General features: G+C 34.7%; 1 protein-coding gene across 1 annotated transcript in view; it reads right to left on the minus strand.

Annotated features, from left to right (window-relative positions):
- Window positions 1-5,226: 5,226 nt before the first annotated feature.
- The window catches only part of MEOX2 (mesenchyme homeobox 2), a 58,246-nt gene continuing 40,073 nt past the window's right edge, over window positions 5,227-23,399 (minus strand). The window contains exons 2-3 of the mRNA XM_015810795.1: window positions 22,927-23,099; window positions 5,227-6,568 (exon numbers count right to left, since the gene is read on the minus strand). Of these exons, the coding sequence (XP_015666281.1) occupies window positions 6,344-6,568; window positions 22,927-23,099 (398 nt within the window). The 3' untranslated portion in view covers window positions 5,227-6,343. The remainder of the gene's footprint in view (window positions 6,569-22,926; window positions 23,100-23,399) is intronic.

Here is a 23,399-nt window from a genome sequence, read left to right on the forward strand (position 1 = left end):
TTCTCTAAATAACCTTGTACAGATAGTCCTCAAATTACGACCACATTTGAACTCCAAATTTGCTAAACAAGATAGTTGGTAAGTGAATTTTGCCCCATTTTATAACATTTCTTGCCACAGTTGTTAAATGAAACATTTCAGTTGTTAAGTTAGTAACAAGGTTATTAAATGAATCTGGCTTCCCCATTAACTTTGCTTCTCAGAAGGTCACAAAAGGTGACCACATAATGCTGGAACATTGTAACCATTATAAACAAATGTCAGTTGTCAAGAGTCTAAATTTTGATTATATGACCATGATAGAATCTGTCTGTTCTGGAACCAAACTTTACCTTTAATCAGAACATGCCATTGTAATTTTGAACTGTCACTAAATGAATGGATGTAAGGCAAGGATTATCTGTATAAATGTTGCCTAACTACTAAGTAAAGTTACATAGGGCTACCAGATCAGAGCTGCTAAAATCTGGACAACTAGATGACAACAAAAAAGTTTTGTATATCTCTTTATTGCATTTAGTGATTCATATTTTTGCAGGGCAGTTCTGGTTGCTGTATGTTAGGAAGACCAGTTTTTGTCATACAATTAAAGGGTAGCTTAAGATTTTAAAGTGAATAAGAACCTACACAGTAAGATGTTACACATAATATATAGCTGTACAACAAAAGAACAGAACACTGAGATCAAGGGTCACACTGAAAAGAATTACTTTTAATTTCAGTCTTGATTATTGTGTGCACTTTCTTTTAGTGTTCACATAATTGCCAAATTGCAATAAAACTTAAGTTTAAACTTGTTTGAGTTTGTGAGAAGTTTTATATCAAAATATATTTTATTTTTTAAATTGTTTCCATCTTCCCTTAACATTAACATTTCCATACCCAGGACAAGGTCCCCTATAAAAACTGTGTTTCTCTGCCCCATTTCATTGCCCCTTAAAGGCAAACTCTTTGCTTTTAGGAATAAATATTTTCCTTACACCTATCTGGAACTCATTTTTATTTATTTTTGTGCAACCCTGCTCGAGTTGGAACCCCAAATTATTATTCTGATGAATGGCATCCCAGATGAGAACTCAAAACTAACCTGGCTAGTGGACCTAGCCTGTGTAAGTTCACACAGCTAGCAGAAGACCATTTTTGTCTGTAGGTGCTGCTCCCAAACTCTGCCTGTTTGGCACCTGTAGTAAAGGGTTTTGAGTTTTGAATCAGACAGCTGCTTGAAAAGAAAACTCTTGTAAGCACCTCCAAATTTTAAGGGGGGGAGGGTTGTGCCCAGGGAACGAGTGAGTTAAATTGTGTGTGTGGGTGGGTAAACTCTTTAATCCCTCTCTACTCTCCAGTCTATTCTGACCTTTTGCAACTGCTAAATCTTTCTTGACTTTAAGAAAACTGTGAGGAATAATCTTTCCACCCTGGGTTGCCTGGCCAGCAAGGCAATATGGAGAGAAATCTCTTTTCTCTTTTTCCATCCTTTTCTTAATCCTTTGCCCCCCAAAATGGGACAGTTCTGTTTTGAAAATCTTGTGTGAGTGTCTTGATCAAATATGTTTTCCTGTCTGTAATGTGTTTGTCAATGCTGCAAGGACAGTTCAGTAGATAATTTAATCAATCCTAACTTTAATCAGCTGGTTTCTTCAATTAATTCTGGTTAACTTACTGTTTTATTTATCACATGTGCTAATTAAGAGGAATAAACTGCAAACCCACAACCCAGCAAAACATGATTTCCAAACTCCATATATATGGAGTATATTAAAACTAATGCTAGGCCAATGCTTATTGTATTTGCAAACTGCATTTAAGAAATGAGTGGAATGTATAGATAAACATATGTGCCATGTTTACAGCTTTGATTTTCATAAATGTATATGCTTGGCTTGTAAGAAAATTAATGATTTGTAGCTGTACTGTATGTAGAAAGGGGAGTTTGAGAAAGGAATGCCATGTTTTAGAAGAGTAGTCTAGATTAGATGAAGAGAAGGAGCAGGAGAAAAGCTTATACCATATATAGTCAGTAGTATGAAAGTTTAAGAAATGAGATTCAGAAGATCTGAAGTTAGCATATGATGTGTAGTAAAATTTAAGTGATAGTTGTATTTGCATCTGGCTGTATCCTTAATAATGCATTTGGCATTACAAAGAGGAGACTAGTTGCTAAACTTATTTTTCTTTCTCTTAAAACCAAGGAAAAGAAGGTAAACAAATTTATGATAAGAATCAGTTTGGTCTAAAGCAGTGGGGGGAGGGAGGAAAGAGGGGATGGTTCCATGCAAATAGAGCCTCATGTGCGAGTGCAAGCACCCCAACACTCGCGTTAATGGAGCTTTACTCATGAGCACAAATATTTGCCATTTACGCAAGCACTTGTCTGCCACTTGCGTGGCCCAATTCCAAATAGGCCACAGCCCAGGGAACCCCTGATTTAACGCACCAAGTTAGAAAGTAGAAGAATGTGAGTTCAAGTCTTACCTCAGCCATGAAAGCCACCTTGATGACTTTGGGCATTTTCTCTCAGCCATAGGAAAAAGGCACATTTTTGCTTTCCCAACTGTTGTAGCCTAATCTGCATACCGTTGCCTAATCTGCTGTGCTGTCTCCAAGACAAATTTGCATTCCATCCTCTATCAGTAACCCTATCAACTGACATTTCAGTATAGTTGACTCCATATGGGCCAGTAAGAAAAAAAAATCTAAAGCTGTGTGACTTTTTTAGCTTTTACCTGTGTTTTATCTTTAAAAAATCCTAAATGAGTCACGAGAGCATATTTACTGGGTTTCATCTTTGTTCCTTAACATGTTATCTGGTAAGGATAAAAAGGGAGGAGGGAAAACAGTATTTGATTAAACAATAGTCCATCGGAAACATGAAAAAAATGCTTCTACCTCTTGGTTTGGAAGCAATACAAGAAATAAATATATTCTCAGGTACCCATCCAACTTTGCAAAACCTTATTCTGGGTAATTATTAGAAATGGGAAAGCATTAGACACCTTTGCAGTTCAAGTAAAACACAGTTCAAGTCTTGCCTTAAAATATAGGTGAATGCAAATAGTCCTATCACAGTATGGGTAGCAACTGGGATAAGGCCCATGACAGGAGACTTACCAGATTCTGAGGTTGTAAACAGCCTGACCATGGAACTTAAAGTCAGTTTGAAATTAAGCCATCCTGAATCTCAATTTGTTGAGCTTCACCCAATCTATGGCTAGCAAGAAAACCCTCCCCCAAGAGAGAAGGTTTGCACACCTCATATGTGGTAAGAAGAACCTGCTTTCCTGCTGATGGACATAATTGAGAACTACAGAAATATATCTGAAAAATGCCCAATATCATCAATATGGAACCTGATTGGACACTTAATAACAGACTTGGCTCTACTGGGTATAGATGTATCGTGAGTGTTAATGGAACCTGGCTCCCCCATAATAATGCTAACGATTGTCTTTTGATTCAGTAGATTTCAATAGTCACTTCAGGAAGAGTTCTCCAAGCTACTGAAAATTAAATAGCATTGAACTTGGTTAGCCTTCATTAACCAATGATGTTCTACTGCGCCTCTTCCTGCTGATCACAACAGATGCCAAAACCAACCTACCAGAGTGTCATCACTGAAGAGTAATAGAATTGATTGATATACTGTATACTGGGACTCATGGAACAAGGGAACAGTGGGAAAAATGGATAATCGTTTGTATGCTTGTAACTATTGGCATACTCTAATATATGCTATTACTATTGATATACCAAGTATCAACAATGCATATGGGCAAAATAAGACTATAAAAGAACCCCCCATCAAATGAAACTCCAAGAAAAACTTGTAGTAGACTGGGTGTACCAGAATGTGAAGGTTATCACTTGTTGGGATAATTGGTCTTATATTGACCCTTTCAAATTATTTTCATCTCAAAATAATTTCTCAGTCCATAGAACATAGGATTGAAAACCTTGAATTACTACAGCATTGTTTTTCCTAACAATGTTAATTAATGAACCACTCTTCCTAAAGATGTTTCCCTTATGATGTTACAAATAGACAAAATGTATGGTTGTAAGCTATGCTCATTAATAATGTGTATGTTGTATATAAATATATCTAGTGGAGATGCTGATTCTCATCCATTGTGCTAACATTGTGCTAACATCGGTCTCATCAGCCATCTACGAACACACCGCTGATGGCCCATAATCCATAAGATGTCAAGGTCTTCATCGAAATCGATGGACAAACAACAATATATATATATATATATATATATATATATACACACACACATATAAATGGACTGAGAATCAGTATCTCCACTAGATAATTGACAGTCAAGATGAACTAACTTAATCGAGTAAAATAGCAAAAGGGGGGGAAAATTTACTCAGACTTTCACAAACCCCCAAATAAATTATCAGGCCTAATCCACATATCAAAGGATAAAGTCTGTAAACACAAATAAATTAAATTAGATCTCCCAGCAGAATTGCATGTTCACAAGAAGAAACATCATAGACATACCTACACACACACACACACACAATATCTCAAGTATCACCCTAAAACCCGCATGTTGACATTTTCACACCAGAACAAGGTCCCATATAAAAACTGTGTTGCTGTACCCCATTTCGCTGCAGCTGCCACTAAAAGCAAATTCTTTGCTTTTAGGAATAAATGTTTCTTCTTTCCTCACAACTGTCTGGATCTCATTTTTATTTATTCTTGTGCAATCCCTGCTCAAGTTGGACTCCCAAATTATTCTTCTGACAAATTCTATGATGAGATGGGATATTACATTATTATTAGTTAAATTCCATTTAATATTTATTTATTAAAATTTATTTTCTTTAAAAATGTTGGGTGACTTATGTCTTTTCAAATAGTTGTGATCATAATAGATGATTGTTTAATTTACACCACATTTTAAAGTTGCCATTTCCCTCCTTCCATTTCCAGAAAGTAAGTGCAAGAAAAATATCCATTTCACAGTTGTATGAAACCTGGAAAAGTAGTTTAGCATAGTCCATGTTGTTCTTGGCAAAAGGCTTCTTTCGGATTGCTTTTTCCTATTAGAGGAAAGAATTTCCCCACTGGATCAAGGTAAAAGCTTTATCCAATATGAAGTGCCCCATTTGTATAATGCAAACACAGGTACCATAGAGAATATTATGGTTCTAATATTTTGAATTGTCCATAAAACTCTAAAGAAGAACAAGTCTTATTCAAAAGGAACATTTATTAAGCATTTCCTTTACAAAGTACAATCAATGTTTTGTTTAAATTTTTGGATTGTTCCTATTTCATTGTATATACACAAAAACTTAAAAGGGGAGAAAATATCCTTATTTTTGTGTTCTGTACACAAACATATTTAATAAAACTTGATCATAACACAGAGAACTTTACCTTATTAATTTGAATACTTAATATTGAAAAATTAATACCTGATTACTAACACAAAATAATGGAAGGTAACAACTTTCCCATTTGTAAGAAAATACTGTTCACAATTCATTTTTAAGCAGCTTTATTGGATATACTGATGCTACTCTGAATTATATCCAGCTACAAGAATCATATGCCTGTTATATTATTGTAATAATAAATTCTAATTATTAATCAAAATTTAGTTTTATTTTCATAATAGGCATGATTCTTTAAAAAATACCTTTGCTGTTAGAAAGTAAGAAGATTTGAGGAACAAGGTTTAATAATTTCCTATTAGCAGCAGTTGATAGTAAATGCAACATAAAATTTGTTTTGTCTGTGGTATAAGGATTTCAACTAGCAGACTCATTTATACTACTTGTTATATGAATGTAAATGTCTGCATGTATTCTATAACTCTGAAACACAAAACAAAAAAAATAGATTTAAAAAAGCCATTTATTCTCATGGGTGACTATTGCGGTCAGCTAATATGAATGCACAGCTAAAAATGGTGAAAAGTAAAAATGCTGAAAAGTAGATATATACAGAGTTAAAATATAATTCTTATCCTCTTGAGATAGTGTTTCTGTTGACACTGTGGAAAGCAACGTCATTGTTTGATGCAAGCTAAAGCAACAATATCTGCTCCATTGTCACTGAAAGGACAAGCGAATCTGGAATGTTCAAAAGCAAGTGTATCTCCTGTTTCTACTCATAAGGCACATGGGAGGCATGGCACTTACTGAATCTAAGCACAAAAAATAATAATAGTTCAAGAGTAGCAGAAATAGTAAGTCCTAAGTTACTTTCATTTTGATTGTCAGAAAGTCAGTCACTTGCACACATCAATGTCCACATAAGCTCGCTGTGTTAAACATGGCTTTCCTGAGAACAGAGCTAGGATTCCTTCCTGCCTTATCATAAGTGTGCATGCTCAGAGCTATGATCACTGTCGTGGCTGTCGTCATTTGCCAGGGAGTCCCCTGTATGTTGGAGACTGGCAGCACCAATACCAGAAAGCTCTGAAGGGAGCAGAGTGCCTTTTTTCACGTTTACCAATTCTTTCTCTCGGGCTGCAGCTCCCTGTTGCCCTCCTTTTACCCGTTTCCATTTCATCCGTCTGTTCTGGAACCAAACTTTTACCTTTAATCAGAACATGCAAACAAATAAGAACACCATCAGTAAATGGCCATACATCTCTCATCGGGAAAAAGCAACAGTAGGTGCTCGCTCCTTATGTTTTAAATTGCTTAAAACAGGCAATAAGCAACCTATGGTCCTAGGCTTGATGGGCCTATGATTAATTTCTGAAATATATTCAGAAGATCCACTCAGATCTCTGGTAAGAGCTATCAGTTGGTCCTTATGTCCTGTTGAAAAGAGAAAAGAAACCTTTACTTGATTTTTATCTCATCTTTACTATTGTTTATAAATAATGCAAGGCAATGAACATACCTAATACTCCGTCCTCTTCCTATTTTTCCCACAACAACCTTGTGAGGTGGGTTGGACTGAAAGAGATTGACTGATCCAAAGCCACCTAGCTGGTTTTTCATCCTTAGGGAAGAACTGGAACTCATGATCTCCTGGTTCGTAGGCCAGCACCTTAACCACTAGACCGAATTGTCAGAACTTGGTGTCAAAGCAATAAGAGGTATTTTTCTTCAACCAGGCTCAGCATATGGTATCCTATAAAAATGCACTGGAAGAAACTATTTAGGATAAAGTCATTCCAAATAAATGCTTATTGTTTAAAGGTTCTTGTACTTATGTGTTTATAGTTTTCAAATGGTTTTATGGTATTGCAACTATTGTATCTATTAGGAAATATTTATAAAATTGCATGCCTATTTCATGTTCGAAGTCTAGCCAAGGATATGTTGCTTAAAACCTTAAATTGGTAACAGAAACATGAATTTAAAATAAGCCAATCTGAATATATTTTTAAATTTAACTACTTTTGTGGGCTTTCATTTGTATATTTATAGTTTCTAAGTAGTTGTCTGGTGTTCCAAGCATTGTATTTATTAGTAAAAAATTATAAAACACATTTGAGTCATCTGAGGATTAAAAAATCTTCCAAGATCCTATTGGGTTTTCTGCCAAAGTGAACCAACATGCCATTATTAATATTAGTTTCACCACTGTTCAGTAATTGACTGATTAGCTCACCACTGTTATAAAGTATTGGAACATAGACGTTCATTTGCACCTCTAAAAGCAGACAGGCTATTAATCTTAAATATCTATTTATACTGTGGTCCTGGGATATCCAAAATATGTCATTCTAAGGGAGAAAGAACTGGATAGAAAATTCTGCACAGTGGAAACTTGTGGAAAGGGGAAAATTGCCATATCTTTGGCTATAGCTAATTATTCATGTTTCAGAGCTTTAAAAAAGCAACCTCAAGGACTTTTAGAGCATGATGCATTGTACATTAGCTGAAGAACCACAATATTTCTGTATTCCAAAGTCATATTTTATATTCACGAAATGTATAAATCAAGAATACATTTGGAAATTAATTTAAATTCTATTAAAATGTTTTTGTTTTTAATTTTTAATTTTAAAGTTGAGACTTATAATACGAGTTTGTATAATCCACTTATTTATGTTCAGTCTGCTATTGTAACTAGATTACCTGAAGTGTCTAGAAATTGGGCATAATGATTTCAGATTAGTAAAAAGCTTCTCCACCATGCTGAGCACACATTTCTTTTATACAATTTGCCAAAGCAGGCTAGTAAAACAAATCTGGTCAAATGAGGAATGTATTTAATTGCTAACTATTCTGAGGTGAAGAAATACTGTTATGCCATCTGTCAAAAGCTTTCAAAGAAACAATGTCAAAAGATTCATAATGCTTGTTCTCTTCATGTACTTTTTTTGATAGATTATACTTGTCAGTTTTCACAATGAATTTCCTCTAGTAAAATGTTGATACGATGGCTAATGCCAGCCTGCGTTAACTATAATACTTGGGATGATTATGTTGATACAAAATCGGTGAATTTAATAAACTATAGGTTAATACATATCTTGGTATCTTATCAAATCCTTTTTTCATTAGTTTCATTCATAACTGAACAAACATATTTGGAGAAGTGGGGGAAACATTCGTTTGTCATTGTCTGTCTATCTGCATGCTGTATTTACCTGATAGAAACACACAGTTTCCTTCTCTGCACATAATTAAGCTATGAATTAGAAGGATGGGATGGGATGGGATAGATTAGGATAGGATAGGAGATAGGAGATGATAGGAGATAGGAATTTATAAGATATAGGAAATGATAGGAGACAGGAGATATTAGGAGATAGAATAGGATAGGATAGGATAGGATAGGATAGGGTAGGGTAGGGTAGGGTAGGGTAGGGTAGGATAGGATAGCGCAAAATAAATACAGAAATACTATTGCTAATAAACAATAAGTTATTAATTCAATTGTTTTAATTTCCTCATCTGTCCATTTTTGAAGTGTGGCACCTGACAGGCATGCTCAGCCACATAGATTGCATCATGTGTACATACATATATACTTACAACCATAATTGGGATTGGAACTTCCATTGCTATGTGAGGCAGTTGTTAAGTGATATGGCTCTAATTTTACAACTTCTCCAATTTTACAACTTTTTTGCTGGGGTTATTAAGCAAATCACCATGATCATTAAGTGAATTATCACAATTATTAAGCGAATATGGCCTCCTTCGTTGACTTTTTTGGTTGGTAACAGTAAATGATCCCAAGATGCTGCAACCATAATAAAACATAGTGGTTGCCAAGCATGTGGATTTTGATCATGTGATCATGACAATCTTAAGCGTGAGGACCAGTTAAAGTCATTTTTTCAGCACCACTGTATCTTCAAACAGTCACTAATTGGTTGTTAGTTGACAACTACCTGTGCAAATCTTTCACAGGGAAATCTTTATTGGGTAAAGGAAGAATTTCAATTGGAATGTCAGCTGCGCGAGCTGCACTGGTTGCCAGTGGCCTTCCGGGTGCGCTTTAAGGTGTTAGTTACCACCTTTAAAGCGCTCCATGGCATCGGACCTGGTTATCTCCAAGACCGCCTTCTGCCACAGATTCCCTCCCATAGACCGGTACGCTCCCACAGAGTGAGTCTCCTCAGGGTGCCGTCGGCCAAGCAATGTCGGCTGGCGNTGGCCTAGGGAGGATTTTAAATCGGGTTTATCTTAAGAGTAATTTTAAATAGCACAGCTTTAAATATTCGGTTTTAATTGGTTTTACTTGGGTGGGGTTGTAAATGTGTTTATGTTTTTTAATATGTTGTGAGCCGCCCTGAGTCCTGTTGGGAGAAGGGCGGGATATAAATCAAATAAAATAAATAAATAAATAAATAAATAAATTGATAAGATGTAAAAGGTGGATTTTCTGAACTATTTTTACCCTATTTATTTACTGTTTTGTATGTTCCATTCTTTTGGAGTGATGATTAAGTTATATTCACTATTGTCTTCCCTTTGGATATATATAGGAATTAGAAATTAAAGATGGCTGGGGCATACATTTTTGTCCAAAATGACATCATATGTATTTTATTCAAACTTCTCAGTCTGTAGTTTTTTTCTTCTTAACATTTTTTTGCAAGTGCAAGATCATTTTTTTTTATTTGGATCAACCAAATAAAGGTTGTCATAGGAATTAACCAAGCAGCTTATTGCCCGAGCATGATGGCATGGGCTCAGAGAGAGTGATTGGTCCAAAGTCACTCAGCTGGCTTTCATACCAAAGGCAGGATTAGAACTCAATTTCTTGACTTCTAGCCTGGTACCTTAACCATTAGACCAAACCGGCTGTCTTCTTAGAATACAATTAATAGAATATATACAACATTCTATAAAGTATACAATGTAGCAAAAAAACCATGTTTAGCTCAAGAGAAATGAGCAAATCAAGATCAAAAATTAAACTATTCTCCTATCACTATGATAAATGAAAATCTTATACCCTTATTCAGCACATGTAGTCCTCAACTAAGAACCATTCATTTAGTAACCATTCAAAGTTACAATGGCATTGAAAAAAGTGACTTATGACTTGCCCTTACAAACATTACAGCATTGCCATAGTCATATGGACAAAATTCAACACCCTGCAACTGGCATGTGTTTACAATGGTTGCAGCCTGCTGAGGTCATGTGATTACCATTTATGACCTTCTCAGCCAGCTTCCAATGGGGGGGAGGGACCACATGATTTACTTAACTGCAATGATTCATTTAACAACCATGGCAAAATGCTTGTAAAATTATGTGTGACTCACTTAGCAACTTTGCTTAGCAATGGAAATTCTGGTCCCCATTATGGTTGTATGTCAAGAATTACCTCTAATGGAAACAAAGACTAACAATACAAATACAGCAACCTTCCATTATGTCAAAATGTAACCAACTCCCCCCCCCAAAACTGGAGACCTAAAATTTTATGAAGCTTGACTGAAGGAAATCTAAGACAGATTCCTGTAAAATTTGCATTGTATCACAAAGGAATATAAGGTCAACTTGTATTTTGTACAGCAAACTTAGAAATAATACAAAAGGAGAGATGTTTGTTCAAACTAAATAGCTCTCAGATTAATCAGTTGGTAAACTTTACCTTTATTTATATTCAGAAGTAAATGATCATAGCCTATTACTAAGATAGATGAAAGAGCAGATGTGTTCAGTTTTGCAACTGTTATGTTTTAAGGAAATACAGATTAATGTGAAAGGAAAAATACCATTCTGTATATCTGAGAAATTCAGATAGGATAAAAAAAGAGCCTGAAGTAGAATGTAAACATGAGGAAACTAATGTCAAATATAATCATGTATATAAAATAACAAATGCTATTAACATTTATTTATTTATTAACATTAGATTTATATTCCAACTATCTTGTCTAGGGGTGACTCTGGGTTTTTAATTGCACTATGGGGTGTTCTGTGTGTCCAAGCTGATTTGTAGTGTTGGGCAAAAACAGGTAGCTAAAGATATCTTAGCTGAATTCACTCTAGCAAAGCATATACATAAAAAGGATCAAGGCAAGGACCCTCTGAGGACCCAAGGAAATGGAAGTGAGAGAACAGGTCTAGCCAAGTTTTTAATAATAGTCCTTTATGGCAATATTCTCTAGAGGAAGAAAAATTGGGCTGGTCAGTTCTAATCAGACTTCAGTTTTCTTTCGGCTTGTAAGAATATATATCTAAGTCATTGTCTTTTGCAGAAGAATCACAAAGAGAACGGAAAAACAGATAAAATTGCTTGAAATATAATAGGCTAAACTGCAAAGGTCATATGTAAAAAGAGGTGTAAATTGGCAAGTATTGGTTAGTCTAAGGAAGTGAGTAAGCCTAAGGGAGTCTAAGTCAATCTAAGGGAAGCTAGGTTGGCTAGCACATACAAGCAATGCCTGGAAGAAAGCATAAGTTAAACCATCTGAGCTGTCTCTAAATTTAGATGTCTTTTGGCAAAATCAAAAAGTAGTCTGTGTAAAACAAGACAATCCCTTTCTCCCTAACTCCTTTTATTCACTTTTACTTCCATTAGACCAGGTTGTGGATAATGTCAATTAATTTATTATTCTCTTGGCATGAGTCTTAGTACTTTCCATTTAATGAAGGAAATTTAAGGGGAAGTGCTCTAATTTAGGGACTGAATTGGCCAACCTATGCATTAGATTTCAAGGCTGACACAGAGGTTAGATTCACACGATGCAAAAGCAAAGTATGATTTATTTGCGACTGATCATCATTGAGCCATTGACTTACTCAGGTATTGAGCCATTGACTTACTCAGCAACCCTGGTTAAATAAATTCTGCTCTACTATGAATTATACACTAAGTCAAAGGGAGAGAAGTAGAAGACCATAGCTCACTGATTGAACATAAGCTTTGCATGCCTAAGATTGCAGGGTTGAACTTCAAGATCTCAAGTGTCCATGTTGAGAAAGACTTTAAAGTCTTGTAAGAACTGGGTCAGGGACAGAAATGATATAAAAATCAGTGTGACAACTGAACCATGGCATATGAACTCATTATCTGACAGACTGCTTATTTCCAATCATTTCTGAGGTTCAGTCCTCTCAGTTAAACTAGTCATCCTATTGGACCAAGGAAACATACTTTCTTTGCAGCAGCCCCTGCCTTCTGGAATATCCTCATCCCAGAGACACCTATGACATCCACTCTCCTAGGTTTTGGAAGACCTTTAAGGTCTTCCTCTTGACTCTGTTTCCTGGCCTGGAGGTAGTATCCTGTAAAGCCCTTGTCATGTTTTAATGGTAGAGTTATTTTTAGACTGAGCTGCCACATCTGGCTTCATGGGGGCCTTATGGGCAACCATAATACATTTAAACCATAATAATAAACCCATGATAAAGGGAATTATAAATGAATACTTCTTTCACACACATCAGTAAAGCTTTTCTGCATTCTAATAAAAAGCTGAAAAGCCACTTCCAGTATAGTCTTAATTATTAGAACAATTTTGTATATGTACCTTCAGGTCGGTGTTGATTCCTAGTGACTGGTTGGATTACTCCCTGTAATTTTCTTGGCAAGATATTGAAAGTAGTCTGCCATTGCCTCCTTCTTAGGTCTGAGGAAAAGTGGCTTGCCTTAGCTGTGTTTGTATCTAAGACATGACTAGATCGCACAGTTTCCTGGTTTCTAGTCTGATGTCTTAATCACTATACCAAACTGGTCCATTAGAGTAATTGCAAAATTCACATTTATCAAATCAAATTAAGTAATATCCAGTTATTAAGAACTGCAGAATTCTCTTAAAGATGGCATTGCTTTCAGAAGCCAATTCATTCAACATGCTGAAGATAATTCCCACACTATGGAAGAACTTCCTCAAATTATTTAATTAAATTAAGTTAAAAATTATTTATCTCTCCTTCTTTGATAGAAAATGAATTCAGGCTTATCATTCAACCAGGTCTTTTAAAATGCTATTATATTAGGTATTTTTGAAATGTGTTTTAATATTTTTTTTAAAAAAAATATTAAGCTATCAGATGGAACAGCACAGAATAAATTAAACAGTGAATTATTGTGTTTTACATTTTGTAATATGTGCTAACTCCAGCTGGTGAGCAATAATAAGATAAAGTAATGGTATTTTTACAATAATAAAAATTATTATTTTTTCTCAATCTTCTCCATTTGGAGCTCAACCAAAACACAGAAACCTAAACTGATATTTAAGCCAACTAGGAGGCTACCTGGCATTCACTTAGCAGAAATATTTTCATAGGTTTCAACCCATTCTGCTCTATTACTGCTACCTTTCTGTAGATTATTTCTTAAAACTTCTAACAATTATTTTTAAATTAAGTTGACATCATAAAGCATCTAGACCTCTGTAAAACTGATATAGTTCAGCTTAACAGCTTAAAACAGGGATGTCAAACTGCCAGCCTGCAGGCCAGACACATCTCGTGGAAGCCATGCCCACCCCATTGCCAGCAATGGCAAAACTGTCCCGATACATCGCGTGACTTCACGTGATGTCGCGAGTTTGACATGTCTGGCTTAAAATATTCCATGACTGCAAGTCTTCTTGGTAAAATTTTGGAAGTGGTTTGCTGTTTTCTGCTTTCTCAGCCTGAGAGAGAAAGAAAGTGACTGGCCCAACTGACTTCGGACCTTATGATAGGATTAAAGCTTGTGGTCTCTCAGTTTCTAGTCTGGTGCTGTAACCACTATATCAGATTGGCTGTCCCATGTTAATTATTGGTTTTAAACTGAATTTATAATGAGTAGCTTGAGCTAGTCATTTAAAATACAGGCTTTCAAATATTTTGTAAGTCTGCAATACTGCATGTAATTATTTAAACCTATTAAGTTTTATCATGTCAGTAGGATCTACTTCCAGGTAGATGTTAGTTAGTTAGACTGCCAAATTCTTACATCTTACTTATTAGAGAACAAATTCCATAAATCTCCTTTGGAAATAAATAGGTCTGAACTCCATTTATCACTTGTACTAAATATAACATCCTGGATGTTTCATATGCTATTTCCTCAGAGATCAAATTTAGAGAGATGAAATCTGAACTTCCACTGGATTTCATGATGAGTCAATAACAGAATGGATATATTATCCTGTAACATTTCAGAAATAGGAAGGATATATGAATTCTGAGAATGAATTATCTTAAATTCCTGTAAATCTTGTACACTTGAACTTATTAAATAGCTTCCTTGAAAATCTGGATCTCTATAAACAAGAATTATCAGAGTAAGAAAAAATGCATTCTTTTTCTTTATTTTTAGAAAAATAAATGGCTAAGTTTGTTTTGCTTTTGAAATATTTTGATCCCTTTAATTAGTCAAACTTTATTCTGCACAAATCAATATCAATTACTGTATATTCCATATTCAGATAGTCATCAACTTACAACCAAAATTGAGCCCATACTTTTTGCTGCTGAGTTAAGTGTTCTGCCACATTTTACAACCTTTCTTGCCACAGTTGTGAAGTTAGTAAAATGGTTGTTAAGTGAATCTGACTTCACCATTGATTTGGCTTGTCATAAGGTGACAAAGGGTGATCACATGATCCAAGAACACTGAGGTTATCATAAATATGAGTCAGTTGCCAAGTGTCTCAATTTTGATCATGTGACCAAGGGGATGCCTTAATGGTCGTAAGTGAAAAACGGTCATGACTCACTTTTTTCAAACAAACAGTTGTAAGTCAAGGACTACCTGTATTTTAGTGGAACTAAAACACAAATCTTGTAGTTGGAGACAATATAAAAAGTATATCAACATAAAATTCTGACCACCACATTAAACAAAATTTTGCTAGATTATATATTATTTAAATACATTTTTAGAAACTTGTTTTTCTAAAATCAGTTGGATTTTAAAGCAGTTCACAAAATAATTAAAATTATGTTAAATTATCCTTATGTATGTTTAGGTTACACTTTTTCCATTAACGAAGGTGTTTCCCTAAATATTCCATCTTAAAATTAACTTTGAAGTACAGAGCACATGGTTTAGATTTTGGGATTTTATCTTAAGCTTTTTCTTATTGTGCACCTGATGAAAAATTCTGGAAAAACTGAATGTTTACCCACATTTTCTGTCATTTTTATTGGCAGTAATGACCCAACTATAGATTTTTCATAGCTTTATGGCTCAAACTGTTATGTAGCTGTGCATTTGCATTTGTAGTTGCAACATGGAAAATATTTTAAGTTGTAGCCAACTTTATGAGGATGGACTTTTTTTTTTACTTTTCTCTTCTTTTTATCTATTCTATGTGTCCAAATCTAGTCCAAAAGATTTCCTAATTCTCCAGAGTAAATTTGATTATGTGGAAGGAAGAATTAAAATCAATTGTGTTCTAGATGCTCTTTTGCTACAATGACTATAAATTTTAGTTTGTATTTGTAATCTGTTTGCAACATTTCCAGACAATAGTCCCTCTGGAATGATGTTTTAATTTAAAAGCAAAAACTGTAGTTTTTCACAGAACAGCATTGACTTTTTATTTAGCATTGGTTTGGATTCTGCCAATGTAATTTAGAATTGTAAATAAATAAAATTACACGTTTGTGCATTATTACTTGGAAATAACCACAATTAATAACGGCAGGAATCTACTTTGAATAAACCACCTTAATATCATGTCATTCTAAATGCAATTATTTTTATACAAATAGTTTGTGAATCTGACAAAGAATCAAACCTGATACCATAATCCTATGAAAATATATTTGTTAGTGGTATTTTGTTCTAGAGTAAGAGTGAAATCAGCTTGAAATTAATTTTCAACAGTTCTTTATTTGAGTATATTTTTAATGTCATGGATGTACAATCCATCTGGAATGTGTAAAGGGTTATGTGTGAAGAACTACTATGTTTCCAGAGGGAACAGATTTCACAAATAAAACAAAAAACTATTATTTATAATTTTCATGATTTTCTTCTTTAACTTGATTCTGAATCCACCTAGCAACATTTTATAAAAACATCCTATACAGAAGAAGTCAGTGAAGTATCCAATATTTTGAAAGGAAAGCATTGTAAAATCTGTACACTTCTAAAGTTATCAGATTGGGAAGAGGAGATGTTATTTTTGTTTATTACATTATTAATTTCTGAAGATTTATAACTTGATTGCAGCTTCAGCCTAACTAAAATTGAAAAAATAAAAAAGAATATGGGAGATTATGCCCAGCATGAAGTAGCTCAAATTTCAAGCTGAGTTTTTTGTCAGATAGTAAATAATTATTTAGGGAAAATCAATACATGGATTAATGTCATTATCTTTTTAAAAAATCAGAATATTCTGAGTTAAATAAATGCAAAACAAAACTTCTGGGAATAAAATCTCCAGCAATTAAAAATAAAAGAGAAAGATATGGTGTTCCTAGTTAAAATCTAATGAAAAAATGAACTATTGTCATTTTGAGGTGCTACAATTATTATTCAACAAATTAAGTCATACATGTTTTAATATTTATATTAAATAGAATATAAATGTCCAAAGCAATAATACCTATGCATCTTTTTAATTAATTTTATTATCTTAATATTTAAAACAAAATAGTTTATATCATCACATATGACTAATATATGTGATCATATAAAATGATAAAATATTTATGATTATAAATATAAAAATCATGATTGTATATTTTCTTATCATATATGCCTTATTTTATTTTGCATGTTCTATTTTGTTTTATGTAGTAAGTTTTATGTAGTGAGTATGATATAGTCCGGATCATTGGTCTGTAATAAATAATTTGAATTTGAAAAGCAATCATTAAAGACAAATATCCACTGAAATGGAATTGAATTATACTATTATATTATATTATAAAAATTTATATAGCTCCTTATCTTAAGCATGTAACTGGAAGGTGAACTAAACAGAAAGAAATATAAAACTTCTAACAAAAGCTGTGGTGGCGCAGTAGTTAGAATGCAGTACTGCAGGCTACTTCTGCTGACTGCCGGCTGCCAGTAGTTTGGCAATTCAAGTCTCACTGGCTCAAGGTTGACTCAGCCTTCCATCCTTCCGAGGTCGGTAAAATGAGGACCCAGATTGTTGGGGGCAATATGCTGACTCTATAAACCGCTTAGAGGGGCCTGAAAGAACTGTGAAGCAATATATAAATTTAAGTGCTATTGCTACTGCTAATCATTTAAATATTATATAAAAAACACAAGCAAATAATCAAAGCACCAAAAAAAAGTTCCATCAAATATCCATATCTATTGGATTCATCAGAGGACAAAAGGCCACTTTTAACCACCTTTGGGAATGTAAGAGCATCAGAATACCTTGAGACAAGGTGTTCTATATGGCTAGTGCTAAAGCATATAAAGAAAGTTTCCTTGATCCCACAAGATGATAATATTTAAGAGAATTTAAGAGAGAAGGGATCTAGAATGCACCTACTCTGTGGATATGGTACAACCTATAAACCCTTAGAGATAGACAGTCCCATAAATTTCTGATAAACTATTAGGAACATTTTTAATACAGCTAATAAATGGTAATGTAATTATTCTTCATTATAGAGTTTTTACAATCTCTTTATTGTCTTAAAAGTTTCATCCAGAGATGAAAATAAAATAATTTTAAAAGTGATTATAATAAAGGAAAGAAACATGAGTCCCTTTATTATAATCACTTTTAAAATTATTTTGTGATTTACCATGCCCAGATATTAGATTATGCTTTGCTTCTATGCAGTCTATTATAAACATTATGTAAGGGTTGTTAATGGATCTCATTTACTTGAAAATGTTTCATAAGAAGTCTAAGAAACAGAAAGTCTAACTGAGATCCAACTCTTCTCTTCAACCAGGACAATCAACATATTTCTACTGGTTGACATAAGAAGGCATTTCATAGGCATGGTTAAAAATTGGTTAGCCCATTCAGAAATTTTCAATTCTCTAAACTCCCATTTATCAGAAGCTACGTTGAAGATGTTATTCCTTACTTTATCCCTTTAGGGAATTGGCCACCATCTCTTTTTAACTTTTTGTAGGTGGCTGGAACATTTCCAAATAATACATTGGGCTACAGGCATCAATTTGTTTTGCTTTATTTTATTTTTCTAAGAAAAATTATGGCTATGTTAGACCACCCCAAGACTACTACAACTTGCCAGAGAGTCTATATGGCTAGGACTCAATCTTTATTGTAATTCAAGAATGGTAGTTATTACAAATAGTAATTAGCCATTTAGGCTGATTCTGAGCATCTCATATTTGGATTCAAATCCAGCAGCTTCTCTTTCCATGGTTCCCTCTGTGACATGATATCCTGGCCCTCCCCCCCCCCATAGTTTTGAATGCCAGTTGCTTATTTACATTATTTGCATTTCTGATCTGGAAAAAAATAGATAATAATTAACCTGACAAAATGGATCCCATGTGTATTCTTTGAAATAAAGACAATTGGAGATCAGTGCTTTCTTTTGCGAAGTATACCAGCTTCATGTACCAAAGTTAAATGGATTGCAAGAGAGATGCCTGAAGATAGATTAGTGTCAGCAGGAATGTACATATAATTTTATCCAGGGCTTTTTTTCTCATAGAACGCCCAGAACGGAGTTCCGGCACTTTTTTTGAATGGAACCTTGTAGGGTAGGCAAGGCGGGTTGTATGACGTGTGTGAGTTCCGGCACCTTTTTTTTATCCCATTATTCCCATTATCTAATGCTCATTTAAACAAATAATTCTATGAATGCAGTCGTAGCATGCCTTAAGCATGAAGCTTTTTAAACTAAAGCAAAAGTTTCATGGTGTATTTATCATACTTAACTGAAAGAAATTGTCCAACAAAAAGAAAAATGTCAGAAATTCCTTTCTCACAAGCTTTGTTTTTCTGTATTCTTCATATGTTTAGTCCCAACATTTTTAGAGTAGCACCACCAGAACTGATAATTCTGGACGATGATTCCTATGCATATATATATGGAAGATGCCCAAACAAAGACAGATGGGAATCTTTTTGCTTTGTCTTTAGAGAGGGCAGGAGCTGAATCTAGTAACATTTGAATACAAATTATTCAAAACTCTACAAATTCTACTACAGGTAGTCCTCAACTTACAACAGTTTAGTGACCATTCAAAGTTACAATGGTATTGAAAAATGTGACTTATGACCGTTTTTCCCAATTTTGACCTTTGCAGCATCCCCATGGTCACATGAACAAAATTCACATGCTTGGCAACTGTCCCAGGGTCATGTGATCCCCTTTTGCGACCTTCTGATAAGCAAAGTCAATGAGGAAGCCAGGTTCACTCAATAAGCGGGTTACTAACTTATCAACTGCAGTGATTCACTTAACAACTGTGGCAAGAAAGGTCATAAAATGGGACAAAACTCACTTAAATGGGTCGCTTAACAACAGACAGTTTGGACTCAATTATGGTCATAAGTCAAGGATTACCAGTATTGAACAATAATTGCAGCTAATTTGACACAATAGTTTCCATTCCCCCAAAAGACAAAGGAAAAAACTACTTTGCATCTTACTTTCCCATCTGAGAATTCTATAGGTATACATCAAAGAAAAATTCTGAGAAATTAAAAAAAAAGTACTTCACATCTTAAACATTCCCCCCCCACCACCTCCAGGATAATTCTATAATTATTCAGCAAACTGAGAGAGAGAGAGAGAGAGAGAGAGAGAGGGGGGGGGGGAGAAATATCTCTGCACAATACCAGCTTGGAGACTTCTTTCTTTCTCACTCACTCCCTTCCTGGAGAGCTCCTACAGTTTTGATATATCTCAAATTATGCTGATGGTGCTGCAGCAGCAACATAATCAGTTATTTCTTTATAGAGTGCTGAATCACACGAAAAAAATGAATTATGGCTTTGGGGACAATGCAATCATTTTACTGCCTCTTTATTTGTTGCTTCATTTCTACCTCTTCTCTCTTCCCCTCTCTTTCCTCCGTGTGTGTGTGTGTGTGTGTGTGTGTGTTTGTGTTCCATAACTTTTCTATTAAAAGCCTGAGGGCAAAGCACTGAGCACATGGTAATTATAGCCTGTCCTTGAGGTTATGATTGTTACAGCACCCGCATAATCATGTGACCAAATTCACGTTCTTTGGAGCCCATCCACATGAATGATTCAGAGTTCAATTCCTTCCACATACCTATCTCCCTCCCATTTGTGGTCCTTTGACTGCCTTGCACATTGTTACCCCAGCCAGTCCACTCCAATACCTGCCCCATCTCTAACTGCCCCACCTGACCTTTGCCATTTTCTTCCACCCATGGCTGATGAGGCAAGCCTGTCCTGCCCTTGATGAGGCAGCTGTTGGCACCCTGAGGTCTTCCTGAGGGCATGTGCAATGAGGCATCGGGAAGGCCTTGCCTCACAAAGGCCAATCAAGACTTGTCAGCAGAAAGAGGAAGCAAATGGCAAAAGTAGGGTGGCAGAAAACAGCAGGGACAGAAAAGTTCATAAGAGTGGGTGGAGAGCAGAGCAGGAGGGGGCAGAGTGCATAGCAGCAGGACAGTCAGGTCAGCAGCATGCAGGATGTCCAATAGGATATAGGTTTGGGCGGAGAGATAAGCAGGTGAGGGGAATTAAAGTAGAGGCAAGTGTAAGCAGGGCAGAAGAAGTGTGAGATCCTGGCGTAATGACCATAACTATCAAAATTGCTATTACTAAGCAGTATAGTCATATGATGTTCCAGCTACATTTCTATAATAATGGAGATTCCATTCCCAATTAAGGTTGTTAAGCAAGGACTACCTGTATTAATTATATCTTTCCGCTTCCTTTCTATCATTGTTCTCTTGTTGATATAATAATATTTTGGATTAAAGTCAATTTGTTCTCTATCTCATGTAATGGGCTGTAATCAATTAAATTATATGTAATAATAAATATGTTCTTTATGCTGCATAAATATTTTTTTTGGTTCTAAGATGCCTTGGAGTTAATATGATTCTGTTTCATTTTTATTATTAACATAAATAAATGGGTTTCCTTTAAAATCAACTTTTGAATTCCTCCAAAATCCTTTGAAATGATAGATTTATATAGTAGATTTATATTTGATAGTATGAATCCCAGGTCAATGGTTTTATAGCTATTTTATGGCTGATTTGTGATTTGAATAAGTCACCAGCAGGTGGCTGACCTTAGCTAATTTTGAAGAAACAAAGTAAGGTCTGACTTGGTTAGTACTTGGATAGGCTAAAATTATAAAATGTGGGGGCTATGGATTAGAGTGGGATGGAATATAAAAATAAAGATTTCAGAAGGCAATGGAAAATCATTTCAGTACTGTAATCAAGAAAAGGATATAAATACTTCCATAATCACTAAGAGTCTAGCTCAGGGGTGTCAAACTGCCGGCCCGCGGGCCAGATGTGTCATGGCAAAAACACGCCCACCCCATTGCCGGCAATGGGAAAAAAAGTTGTGATACATCGAGACAGATCATGTGATGTTGCGAGTTTGACACCCTAATTCAAGGAACCCTAAGCACAGAAGCCCTAAATGCAATTTTAATTTATTGGAAACAAAACTTGAAGTCAAACGTTGGGCTTTTGACTTCAGTACTGTCTCTATTGAGGAATATCAACTCCATAGGATCTTATGTGTGGGTCTTTCCCAGATTCCAGGAGCTGATTTTTGAAACTTTCACATGCTCAGGAATAAGACAGACATAGTCAGAGGAAAGATTATGCTACTGTTCTGTAGCTTTGTTTTGATTAATGACTTATTGCATGAAAAGTGAACTCTCTGTTACTGATATACAATTTATTCCTAGCAGAGAATGAATAGCTTGGAGGAGTACAAAAAAGAAAAATATCAGATAACGTATACCTGGTATGAGATTAACTGTGTTTCTGTTTATTTATACTATTTCTATTTATACCATATCTGTTTATTTAAACTATAGTAGCATCACAGCAATAAGGCAAATGAAAACAAAGCTACAGAACAGTAACATAATCCTTCATCCGACTATGTCTGTCTCAGAAAACCTTATTCCTGCAGCATGTGAAAGTAAGTTTCAGGTATGTACAAAGGTTTATATACTTAGCAAGCATCAGGCTCAGTTTTTATTAGCAACTTCAACATCAATTCTTTTCGTATTTATTTTAAATGCCAGAATTAAATGAAGTATGTGTATGGATGAATGGGGATTACAATAGAGAAATTTGATAAAGGAAATAAAAGGAAACATGCTGTCATTGAGAGAAAGCAGGCAGAGTGAATAAATGGACAGTATCTCTGGGAGAGAAAGACTAAGATAATTAATTCTCCATGCTGTTATAGTGTGCTAATTTTGGAAATATCTTTTTTAAAGATAATTATTGTTATCCAATAGGGATACACATTATACAAATGTTGCATTATAATCATATTTTATTCTGCATATTCTTATGTTTATTTGTAACTTGGTTTGATCTAGTATGAGGTAACTTACAACTCCACTTGGAACACCATTAGCTTGTTGTCTATCCATACCTGTCTTTCAGTGAGATCCAGGTTCACAGCTATTTCGTATCTCCGCAGCCTGGTGAGGTAGTTATGATGGGCAAACTCTGCTTCTAACTCTCTGATTTGCTCTTTGGTGAAAGCTGTTCTTTCTTTTCTGGGTTTGCTATTGACCTCAGATTTATAATTTCCCTCTTGAGAATCTGAAACAAAGACAAAATCAGGTCCAGAGTCAGGACAATTCTACAATTTATTTGCAAGGAAATATTACATATGAAAATATTGTTATAGATTAAAACATTGTAGTAAATATTTTATAATAAAAATAGATGTAATAAACATGTTTCTGATTTAAAGTCATTAAAGTTGACTGGATTATCATTCAAGACCAACTCAGTGTTGCATTACTGATGTCAACACTAAAAATCATATTAGTTATTGTTTCATTGTTTTGGTATTATTATTGTTTTATTTATTTGTTTGATTATAAATGTGAGCTACCT

This window comes from Protobothrops mucrosquamatus, unplaced genomic scaffold, assembly GCF_001527695.2.
Source record: "Protobothrops mucrosquamatus isolate PMUCROS unplaced genomic scaffold, P.Mucros_1.0 scaffold21, whole genome shotgun sequence".
In the NCBI taxonomy this organism is placed as follows: Eukaryota; Metazoa; Chordata; class Lepidosauria; order Squamata; family Viperidae; genus Protobothrops; species Protobothrops mucrosquamatus.